This window comes from Tupaia chinensis, unplaced genomic scaffold (assembly GCF_000334495.1).
Source record: "Tupaia chinensis unplaced genomic scaffold, TupChi_1.0 Scaffold000707_1, whole genome shotgun sequence".
Taxonomy (NCBI): Eukaryota; Metazoa; Chordata; class Mammalia; order Scandentia; family Tupaiidae; genus Tupaia; species Tupaia belangeri.
Genome location: NW_006160230.1, coordinates 1,953,245 through 1,965,405, shown reverse-complemented (window position 1 = coordinate 1,965,405; position 12,161 = coordinate 1,953,245). Strand labels below are relative to the sequence as shown.

Sequence of the window (12,161 nt, the reverse complement as noted above, 5' to 3'; positions counted from 1 at the left end):
AGGTCAAAGATAATGATATAAATTGTCCCCTAAGCCACGAGGTGGCACCAGATTGCATTCCTCTCTCTCAGTGATGTGTTAGAACAGCTGCTTCCTGCTACCTCCCACCATATGTATTATCCAAGTTTTAAATTGTTTCAATCTAAACGAAAACTATTCTCTTTGTAGTTTTAATTTTTACTTTCTAAATTATGCGTGAAATTGAGCATTTGTTCCACATTTATTACCCTTCAATTTTTATGGAAAAATCTGTCAGAGTATTTGTCCATTTTTCTATTAATTTTCTTGGGAATTTGTAAGTGTTCTTTCTATATTAAAGAAATTCATTCATGGTCTGTCATATGAGATGCAATGTTACAATTTAAAAGGAAAACATTTGTGTCACTAACATCACATTTATATCTACATGTTACACATGTAGATATTCCAAATATAGAGCTACAAGAGAAACATAAAATAAAAAAATTAAAACTGATTTTATGTTATAAAAGTTAAATATATAAATACAATAAATGTCACTAGGATTTTATTATTGTACTTAATAAAATGTAGTAAGCAATATCAACTAATAGATCATTTATTTACTATATTTATTTATACAAATGATTCACAGCTATAACTGACAATATTTCAGTATTTATATCATTTTATAAAAATGTACTGTACTAGGAATTGAGCCTTGTGTGCCTGGCCCGAACAGGCTGGGGAACTTACCTCTTTAATACACTACTTATAATTATTTCATGGTAGGTATATAAAAACCATAAAGATATTTGGTTAGCTATTTCTAGAAGAAAACAGTATTTACCAAAAAAGAGTTGATAATAGCAAAGGGAACTAAGATGATAATGCATAAATTATAAATTCTAGTGAGTGTATGAGTTTGTAAAATCCTCATTTTCCATTGAATAATGCCCTAATTAGACTATAAATTTTTTATTGTTGTTTCTGAGAGATTTTTGCTATAGGGCTCATGCGCTTTCTGGAGAGACAGGGATAGATAAACAGAAGGTGAGAAATCACCCTCCAGAGGTTTTGGCCATGCCAAAATCCCTTCTCCTCCATTCTCCTCTCGGGATCTGGGCATACACACACATGTGCCCAGCATGAGTTTTAAGCCTCCGGATCCAGGACTCAAATCATGGTTGACTACGTGGGAGTCCAGCAACATAACCATTATGCCATCTGCTGGTCCCTATGTTGCATATGAATATAAACTATATCTTAAGGTTCTTTATATGCTCCATATAGTGTGAAACACTAACAGTGTTTCATATTTTGCAGACTAAATAGGAAGTCAACAGACATTTGTAATTATCTTGAGTTTTAACACCATATAGTAGGTCTTAAATATAAGCTAGTAATTTCATGATGAATACATTTATTTCTCATATATAACTAAGCCTACTATGTCTGATTCATAATTCCTTCACAGATATAACCCTACTTTTAGATCAATTAAATAATTAAGAGATTTTCTTTACCTATTTGAATTTATCTAAAAGGATCTAATATTTACTATGATGTTAATATTTTGCAGCAGTATATTTTAGAAAAATGTAAGTATAGGAAAAATTATAGATTATATAAAAAATGTTTTAAGTAAAGTTCAACATTATCTAACAATGACTATATGCTCACCTGTCCTCGGAGCTGTAGGGTGCCCTAATCATGCGAAAACGGTGTCTACTGACTAATGCTATTAATGAAGTTAATTCATATAGCTTAAAATTGAATAAAATAAGTTTAGAGGTCATCTGTTTATAAAAGTGCAGACAGAGGTGATTCTGGTATCCTTAGGTTTCTCTTGCCCCACATGTGCCTTGATCTGTGGGAATAACCTGACTTAGAAGATTGTGTAGATCCAGGACTCTGAGACTGTGGAGGTGTCCTCCGCATGAGGTTCCGGGAAATGGCCCTGTGAAGATTCTTCATGGAAGACTCTGCAGCCATGGTGATCACCCAGGGATGGTCCAGGGCCTGGCCAGCTGACATGCGATGACTAGCCTCTGAAATCAAGAGTTTATCTATAAAGTCCTTTGCCATGTGGGAAATACTCGGCCAAGGCTGAAAAGAAAAATAAAGCAGAATGAAGTAAGCAATAAATATGTACACTCAAAAAACATAGAATCACAATCTTTATGTTTTAATTGCCACAAGGCATGTGGGCTCACCAGGGAGAGAGAGTCAGACAGAAAGAGAGTGACAAAGTATCTTCCATGGGGCATAGTCATATCACAGTCCCTTCTCCTCTGTTTCTCCATCTTATCAGGATTTGGGGCATGTACACATGTTTACTGTGCATTTTCATCAAGCCACTGGGACAGGGTTTAAACTGCAGTTGGCCATGAGAGAGCTGGCTCCCTTAACCATGAGGCAATAGGACCGGCTCAGAGGATCTTATTCTTAATCATACTGATCAATGACCAACAAAATAACAACAACAGAAAAAAAAAAAAAAACCTTTTCAAATAAGCAATTAGAATATAAAACATTTCCCAGACATAAGAATGGAAATGTATCTGTTGAGAATAATTTGTATGGTAATATTTTTGACTTTGAGTGACATGTAGTCTATGTATGCTTTGAAAACTATGTCATATGCTATAAAGATGGGAGGTGAAAAGTGGAATGGATTGAGCAATCATCATCTTCTCTCTCTCTGAAAACTGACTCTGAACTTAGGATGCCTCTATCGTCATAGTCTGGAGACACAAGAGGGAGAACAGTAAGGGCACTTCAGCAAAGGATTCTCACGCAGGGCAGTTCCTTGAACACACAGGGCCTTCTTTGTTCCTAATCCATTGCTACAAATGGTGTTCAGCATGTAGCAGAGCTAGGACTCAGTGCAATGTGCACGACTAGCTAGTCCACATTTCGCGCACTTGCTGGCAACATTTGCAGCTTTGCACATTCTTCAAGTACAATAAGCCATGATTCGTAGTGCCATTTGTTAGGGTAGAGGCCAAAGGGCTGTTTATTTATACTCCAACTTGTTTTCTGTATTACCTACAAACACCCAGCATATACCTAGAGAAAACCGTCATTTTGTACCTCTCACCTTCTAAAAGTGGTAAGCACTGAGAAAACTTTATTTTGTTTTGTTCTAATTTGCTGTAGGGCATGTATACTCACTGAAGACAGAGAGAAAAAGTGAGAAAGGACCTTCCTAGGGGAAACGATCATGTCACAGTCTTTTCTCCTTCATCCTTCTCAGGATTCAAGGCAGGCACACACATGTGCCCAGTGTGTTTTTCAAGCAGCCAGGTCAAAGACTTGAACCACACAGATAGCCATGTGAGAGCCAGCTGTGTTAACTACCACACTACCTGGCTAGCCCAAACAAATTGTGTTTTTTTAAGAATCACATCTCCCAGAAAAGATAAGAAAGTCCTTACTCTGTATAAGGAAAAATCAAACTCCCTCCATAGACAACACACTCCCCATCTCTTACCACTCTCTATTGACTTAGAATTTATTTTGTTTTGTTTGTTTCTTCCACAAGACAAAGAGATGAGAGAGAGAGAAAAAGAAGTAGAGAGACCCCAACAGGGTGTCACAATCTACTCCAGGCCTCAACCGGCCTCAGATTATGGGCACATGCATGCTCACCACACTTAGAGAGGTCTCCCAGCATGTACTCAGAACCTTCCCGTGTGGGTTAGCCTCACAAAGCACTGCAGGTTATCCCAGCACCACTGTCCAGCCCCCAATTAACCTAGAATTTAAATAAAGAGAAGCCAATAAAGGAAGTATTTTTTTTTTGTTCCTTCAGCTTATTTAGGCAAATGAGAAACATTCATCCCCAAAATAACAGTCTTAAAATAAATGAGCATATTTTGCCCAATACTCAAACACAGGAAAAATAAAAAGTAAACCCGGCAAGTCTAGACAGAATGCATCACTGGCCGACACTCACAATGGCATGCCCTCTGATTCTGGCTAGACATCTATTTGGCCCTGGAACCAGACACATTTATCTGAGCTCAAATATTTAAATGAAAGTTAAATTGAATGTCTTCAGTGGAACATTTTAAGACAAGCAAGTGAATATCTCTGAAAGAACAAAAAATGTGTGCAGCAAGGTTCATGGAGCACTCACTACGATGACCCCAAATCAATCTATCTGTAAAATGCAGTTCCAGAAAGCAAGATAACTGGCATGCTGAAAGAAGAGGCCTTCTACCAAAATGCATTACTCGAACATGAGTTATAAATTCCAGAATTCCCATGTCATAAAGAAAAACTAGAGAGGATCTAGGGGTTAATTTCACATTATATATTAGAAAAGGTTAGAAGAAAACAAACTTTTATTTTCACTTCTTAACTAAGATTGGTTTTAGTTTATGTTTAATAAAGTAAAAATAAAGTAGTATCCATATACATATGTATTCTATAAGTGAATAAAAACTAAGACTACATGCTCAAAAATTTTGACTGATAGTATTACGTAGCCAAAAACAATTAGGAGACTATTGGTTGACTCAAATTCCAATGTTGGAAGTCACCTGGTTAATTATCTAGATTTGATTAGCTTTCAGAAAAACTAAAAATATCTATTTTTCTTAGCTAAATGGATAATTTACATTATAACCCTTGGACTAAATGCACTAAGTATCATTTCTTTTCTCAAAAGGCCTGAATTTTATTTAAAAATATATGCTGTTTGGCATAATGGTTACGTCACTGAAAGCCCACATAGACAATGGCAGTTTGAGTCCTGGACCCGGTGGTTTCAAACTCACATTGGGTGCATGTGTTTGCTTACCCAAGAGAAGAATGGAGGAATGGGGATTGCAGCATGGCCTTCCCCCGGGGGGTAATTTCTCACTTTCTCTCTGTCTCTGTCTGTCTCGCTGGCAAGTGCACACGCCCTATAGCAAAAATTTCTCTCTAGAAAAAAATTAAAATCTGCTGGTTACAACTCTCTGACTTGCATTTTTCTTCCCTCTTTGAAATTTAGTGGATGGTCTTGATAGGATTTAACTTGAAATTTTCAATCAAATTTTATGTGAATGTGCTCAAAAGTACTGACCAACTCTATGACTTTGTTAGTAGTAGAATGAATAAAATCATTCCTCCTCATCCAGATGGCAGCAGATTCTATATATCATCTTTATGTCACAGGCATTTAAAATTTTCTTTATTTCCCAGTCTATAAAGCAGATTTAAAATTATGCTTTATCTTTGCCAAAGCTGCAATGGCTCAAAAACAATAAGCAATTGTGTGAAATTCTCTCTCTGGGCCCAGCAGGTGGCATGAAAGTTAACACAGCTGGATCCCATATGGTCAACTTTGTGGTTTGAGTCCCAGGCACAGCAGCTTGAAAAGCACACCAGACACGTACGCATGTGTGCCCAAAATCTTAACAGGAAAATGGAGAATAAAGGACTATGGTGTGGCTGTTGCCTCTGGAGGAGGATGATTTCTCACTCTCTTTCCTTCTCTCAAGAAAGTTCATGCAACCTATGTGGGAAAAAAAAAAAAAAGAAATGCTTTATTTATTGAAGTATTTGTAAACTCTGGTGAAAAAAGTGAATACATAACCACAAGTTATTATAGGTGATATCTAATTTTAAAAATGGGAAGAGTTCACTAATTCTTCACCACATTCACAAAGAGGTACTGTGTGAATGAAGAGGTTGTTACTGTGAGAAAAGAGATGCTTCCACTGTTCTACCAATAAGGAAAACACTGAGATTTAAAGAGAGGGTTAAGTTTGTTGAGTACCTACCATTCCTTGAATTACCAGAGGTTAAAAAAGAAGAGAGTTCTATTTTTTTTTTCAGGAAAAAATAAGAATATAAAAAGAGCAACCCAAAAAATTGGGTTGGCCTTTTGTTTTTAAGTTTATTTTATTTCTTCCATGGGAAAGAGAGAGGAATAGAGATTGTACTCCAATACGGTCCTCACGCCATGATCCAACCCATCTCAGCTGGCCCACATCCAGGCATGTGCATGTCTAGTATCCTCAGGGATATTCCAGGAGAGAGACCCAAGACCTTTCCCATGTGGATCCATTTGCATTACCACTGCAACACCACCTAGCCTTAGCTTGGCTTCTGAACTCTAAATCAACAACCGACTCATTCTTCTATATGTAATATACATTTAGAACTAATTCCTGTAATATAACCCAAAACATAAACATTATAAATATAATATTAAATCCATATACTTCTAAGTTTCTAAACTTAGAGTTAAAAATGATTGCCTCCTGAACTCTGTGAATTCCATTGATGATACCAAGGTCAAGAAGTACAAGGTAATCAAGAAAGCAGAAGACATAACTCCTTTTCCAATCCAAACACTACCTCATATATCTAAAGGAACCATATACACAGTCAAAATGAAATATAGTAGCACCATTTCAATTCCTAGAAACGCTCATTACTCATGATTGGATTTAAGGGAAGATTTATTTCCATTCAATTTAAGGTAAGTCGGGGAAAAGATTGAAGTACATTATGAAAGATTTTATAACCATCGAAATTATTTTCCATAAAGTAATTTTAAAGTGAAAATATTATTTAAAAATATTGAGCATGCTATATTCTTTTTAAGTATAAGTATTTAGAAATGAAACCGTAGGAATGGAAAACAAATGACAAAAATTAAAGTTTGGCAGATCTAACTGAGATATGGTATAATATTCAATACTGGAATTCTACTCATGACGAAAGCAAATTAAAGTATTGAATCTTCTGCTCTCCTCTCCATTCTTCCTTCTTAATAACCTGAATGGAAAAGAAATGTAGTAAAGATAGGATACAAGAAATAGTGAGATAAGGGGATAGAACAAAATTGTGGTCCTGGTTGATAAAAATAAACATAATCTATCAGATGTGTTCTTTCTAAGAGAGTATACCAATAAACATTTTTTTTTCCCTAACAGTATGGAAATCACTGGTATATCTAAGCAGGTGGAGGCCATTTATTTATATGAATGTCCATGAGAGATTTTTAAAATGTGTTTTTAATGCTAGTGTTTATCCCTGTAAGCTAGCTCTTAAGGTTATAAGACTTATTTTATTATCTATTTATTTCACATTAAAAAGATATGACTATGATACAGTGAAATAAAATTAGACGAAAATATATGATCAACAAGAATGCTTATAATTTATCATCAGTACTAAAATTCTAATGTAAACTTTCCTTATTTCATTTAAAAGATGAAAAAGGTACACTTGTAGGACCAGCAGATGGTATAACAATTACATCACTGGACTTTCACATAGTCAACTGCGCTTTGAGTCCCAGACCCAGCAGCTTAAAACTCATGCCAGGCACATGTGCGTGCATGCCCAAAGTCCTGGGAGAAGAATGAAGGGACTGTGGTGTGGCCATCCCCTGGGGGTGATTTCTCACTTTCTATCTCTATCTCTGTCTCTCTGGGGAGCACACATGGCCTATAGCAAAAAATCTCTCTTTAAAAAAAAGTACACTTAATGTATGAAGTTTGTACTGCAAATAAATAAGTAAATAAATAAATAAAATGTAAAACTAATAAGTATAATTCAAATTTTCAGTGCATTTTCCATGTTAATTGCTACGATAACAGGAATAACTAACACAAGGATAATATTGGCTCCAAATGTACTAATACATGGAACTATTCTAGCACATCTATTTGCTCTTTTGATTGTCACAACAACCCTTTGGGGTTGGTAATATCATTATTACTATTTTCCAAAAGCAGAAATGGAGATATAGAGAAATTAAGAAACATGTCCAAAGTCACAAAACTAATAAATAGCAGAGGTGGGAGAGAAATCCAGACAGTATTGCATTCATAACCATTGTACTACACTGCTTCACAAAATGTTCACATCAACATGCATGTATGTACATACGCACACTTACACATATACATGCATGAGGGTGCACTCACACTAGCTCCAAAATCCCCATGTTTCATTATTCAATTTATTCCCTCTTAAGTGCTTTTGCATATGTTCTGTCTACTTGGAATGTGCTAATCGCCTCCCTTCCAGAAACTCCTATTCTGCCAAGACACAGCACAGATGTTCCCTTCTTCATAGACTCTGATCCAACTTCCCAAAACCATGATAGGCTCTCTTGCATTGCTCTCTTAGCAATTGAGACTTCATTCCCATTCATATTAATGCAATTATGTCTGAAGAGAGGCACAATAATACTTGGTCTCTTGGCCAAGATCACTAGGCTCCTAAGAGCAGGACACTGAGCATTTTCCTTGTGGGTCTTCCCAGAGCTGAGCAGAATTCCTGACACAAGGAAAGTCCATCCAGAAGGAAGGGGTGGGGACCACACAAGGTGGATTCAAATGGTGTCAGATTCAAAGGATGAGTCCTTTACTGACTGTCTCCAGCACAAGTCCAACACCACACAGAAAGTCATCATGAAGGCACTGTTGAGCAAGTGAGGACTTCCCTCACACAGTGGGGAAACCATCACTCTTCTCTACTCCTCCTCCAATTGCTCTATCTTTTTACCCTAGTTGCTCCTCAGGCATTGCAGGAAGCAATTGGAAAGACCAACTCTCACTCTCACCAAAAAACCTATTGAGTAAACATAGCCTTCAAAACACCTTGATATTTCAGAAAGAATTTAATACATGCAACTACTAAAGATACTAATAATTACCTAATAGCCTACCTAGCTACAAATTAAAATCTGTATGCTATCCTCAAAATAGTTATATGTAAGATCTATTTACACATGGGGTTGTAAACTGGAATCTGTCAATATTTTCAAGAAGTAGTTTATTTTTATTAAATGTTTTCCCCATGTTAGAATGTTGGAAAAAAGAGAAAAATTACATTCCCAGCTTCAATGAGCTTATATAACTTAGAAAAATGACATATAATGGGCCAGCCCCATAGCCTAGTGGATAAGGGAACCAGATCCCACATGGCCAACCAGGGCTTGAATTCTGGCCCTGGCAGCTTGAAAACACATAGGGCACATGCCCATGCCCAAAGTTCCATGAGAATGGAGAAATGAAGGAGAAGGGGTTGCAGTGTATCATGGCCTTTTGGGAAAATACTTCTTTCTCCCTCTGTCTCTCTCTGGAAAATGTATTTCCTCTCTGGAAATTAAAGAGGGAGAGAACATATAGCAACCAGATTAAGCATTCAAACAAATGCAGTTAATTGTAATACTAAACAATTATCAGAAAAGGAAAAGAATGACACATTGGAATGACTATTGAAGGTTTCATGAGAAAGAATCTATTTCACGTCCAAACTTGAAAGAGTGAAACATTAGTGCCATACGTATTATTTCACTTGTGTATGGCTGGGGCTAAAGTAAGGATTTGTCAAGTATCCAGTAAAATACTTGGTATTTCTATTTTCTTCTTTATTTATTTTAGAGTGTATGCACGTGCACATGAAAGTGACAGAGAGATGAGCACCTCCACAGGGTCTGGTCATGCTGTGATCCCCTTCCTCCAGTCCTCCAGCCCATCACATCTTGGGCACTCACACACATACCTGCTGTGTTACAGGCTAACCAGGCCACAGTGTCTCAACCAGTAGGATCTAGATTCTCTTGAGCAGTAAATTACCCTGTGCCACAGAGCCAGCTCTGGTATTTATATTAAACTCATCACTGCCTTTTATCATGAGACGTAGAGAAGTTAGACGTCTGGAAGCTCTTACTTTATTTAATTTATTTTCCCATCACATCCTAGAGAAAAGAAGTGACTTGTTACAACATGTCATACCTGGAATTTCAATTACAGAACTTCAAACAACATTCAAATGTCCAACCGTACAACTTTCATATCAAAAACCCAAAGCATGTCTTCCAGGCTAAAATCAAGATGTAGGCAGAGCTGTGTTCCCTCTGGTGGCTCTAGGATTAGTTTAGTGTTTTTTTCCAGCTCCTAGCAACTGCTGGCATTCTTTTGCTCATGTCCCTTTCTTTCATCTTCAAAGCATCCACCACAAGCTCGAAAATTCCTGTTTCGTTGGTCAATTTATTCCCTCTTTAGTGCACTTTCACACTTTCTATTGTCATAGCTCCTCTCTCTAATTTTGATCCTCTTGTTTCACTACTATAAAGACATTTGTGATATATCAGACCTATCAAGAGAATCTAAAATAACCTTCCCATCCCAAAATCTTTCATTTAATCACCTCTACAAATTGCCTTTTGCAATAGACATAACGAGTTCCGGGTATTAGGGCATAGCCATCTTCAGCTTCTCTATAGTACCTATGCTTCCAGACTCGTTGGTCACCCTTGTTTTTAAATAAAATTGGTAAATTTAGAAATTTCTAGGCTAAGGACCAGCAGATGACATAATGGTTATGCCACAGGACTCCCACGTGACCGATTGTGGTTTGAGTCCCGGACCTGGAGGCTTGAAACTCACACCTGGTGCATTCATGTCTCATCTCAAGAGAAGAATGGAAGAGAAGGTATGGCCATTCCCCCTGGGGGGTGATTTCTTGCTTTCTGTCTTTCTGTCTCTCTCTGTCTCTCTGGTGAGCACATGTGCCCTATAGCAAAAATATCTCTAAAAAAATTACTAGGTTGCCCAATGGTCAGTATATACAATAATATGATTCCAGAGTAAACATGATGATGTACTTTTCTGAGTCTATTTAACATGTAATTTCTTGGTATTATGGGCTGAATGTTTTTGTCCCCACCTCAAATCCATATGTTGAAGTACTGCTAGCATTTTATTGTATTTCCTCCTAGTCCTTTTCATATGCATACATCCTCCCACCTGGATTGATAACATTATACAGTTTATTTCCTGCCTTCTTTCCATTTGGTGGTATATTGTGAAAATTTTCCAACGTCTTTACAATTTTTCAGCATGCATAATTTAGGAACTGTTATTTCCTGTCATAAGGACAGTCCATAATTTATTCAAACATTGTCTTAAGTTTCTTTGCAATTATTCACTACCAGATGAACACCCTAATACTGAAACCTTTGCTGCATCTGTAATTACTTCCTTAGAGTCTAAGAAGGAATTACCAGGACAGCAAGGGGTTGGTGGTTAGGACTCTTGGATCCCACATTGGCCAACAGTGCAGTTCAAGTCTCAGGCCTGGCAGCTTGAAAAACATGCTGAGTGCATGTATGTGCATGTCCCCCCCAAAATCACAAAAGTAGGAAGAAATAAAGGAGAAAGAATTATTGCATGACCATGCCCCAGCGCCCCATGGGGAGTGCTTTCTTGAGTGTTCTCTTTCTCCCTTTGGCAAGCACATACACCCTTGGAAAATTTTTAAAAAGGAAAAAGCATAGGGACCAGCAGTTAGCATAATGGCTATGTCGTTGGACTCCCATGTAGCTGACCACAGTTCGAGTCTCGGACCTGGTGGCTTAAACTCACGCTGGGCACATGTGCGTGCGTGCCCAAGATCCTGAGAGGAGAATGGAGGAGAAGGGATTGCGGCATGACCATCCCCCTGTCTCTCTGTTTCTCTCTGTCTTTCTGGCGAGCGCACGCACCCTATAGCAAAAACCTCTCCAAAAAAAAAAAAAAGGAAAAAGCATAATTACCACATCAAAATGTATACATGTTTTAAAGTTCCAGCTGCATATTTTCAAACTACTTTCTAAGAAATCTTTGACTACTGACTTCTATCAGCAGTAAATAAAAGGGCTAATCTCAGTATTCTTAGCAGCAATGAGTAAAATTAAGTTGAGTTGAGGTTTTTTTGCCTTTATCTTTTTGATAGACAAAAAGAAGAAGGAGGAGGAAGAAAGAAGAGGAGGAAAAAATACTTTTATTCTTATTTGCATTTCTTTGGTCATTAGCGATGCTAGACATGTTTCAGACTCTTAGTAATCAATGTATCTCAATGTCTGTGAGTTCTTCCCATTCTTTCTACTTCTCTAGGTAAGTTTTAGTTCCCACTTATCAATTTGGATGAGTTTTTGAAGACATAGGCTATTTAATAAAGTACTAAAGTCCTGTCAGAGTATGAAAATACCATTTCAAAATTTGTTATTTAATAGTTATTTTGCTTACAATGTTTCTGTACACATAAGTGGTACATTTTAAGTGAGTATAATCAAACTAATACTTTTCTTTATGCGAAATTAAAATTTAAATAAACATGTTCATTTGCTCTACATACAATGAATTTCCTTTTTTGTTGGACTTTCTATACATAAGTATTGGCAACTTTATTTCTATAACCTC

The 12,161-nt window shown here is 36.9% G+C and overlaps 1 protein-coding gene across 1 annotated transcript in view; it reads right to left on the bottom strand.

Moving 5' to 3' along the window:
- Positions 1–1,761: 1,761 nt before the first annotated feature.
- PSKH2 (protein serine kinase H2) overlaps positions 1,762–12,161 on the bottom strand; it is an 18,905-nt gene continuing 8,505 nt past the window's right edge. Inside the window, exon 3 of the mRNA XM_006160749.1 lies at positions 1,762–2,067. Within this exon, the coding sequence (XP_006160811.1) occupies positions 1,762–2,067 (306 nt within the window). The remainder of the gene's footprint in view (positions 2,068–12,161) is intronic.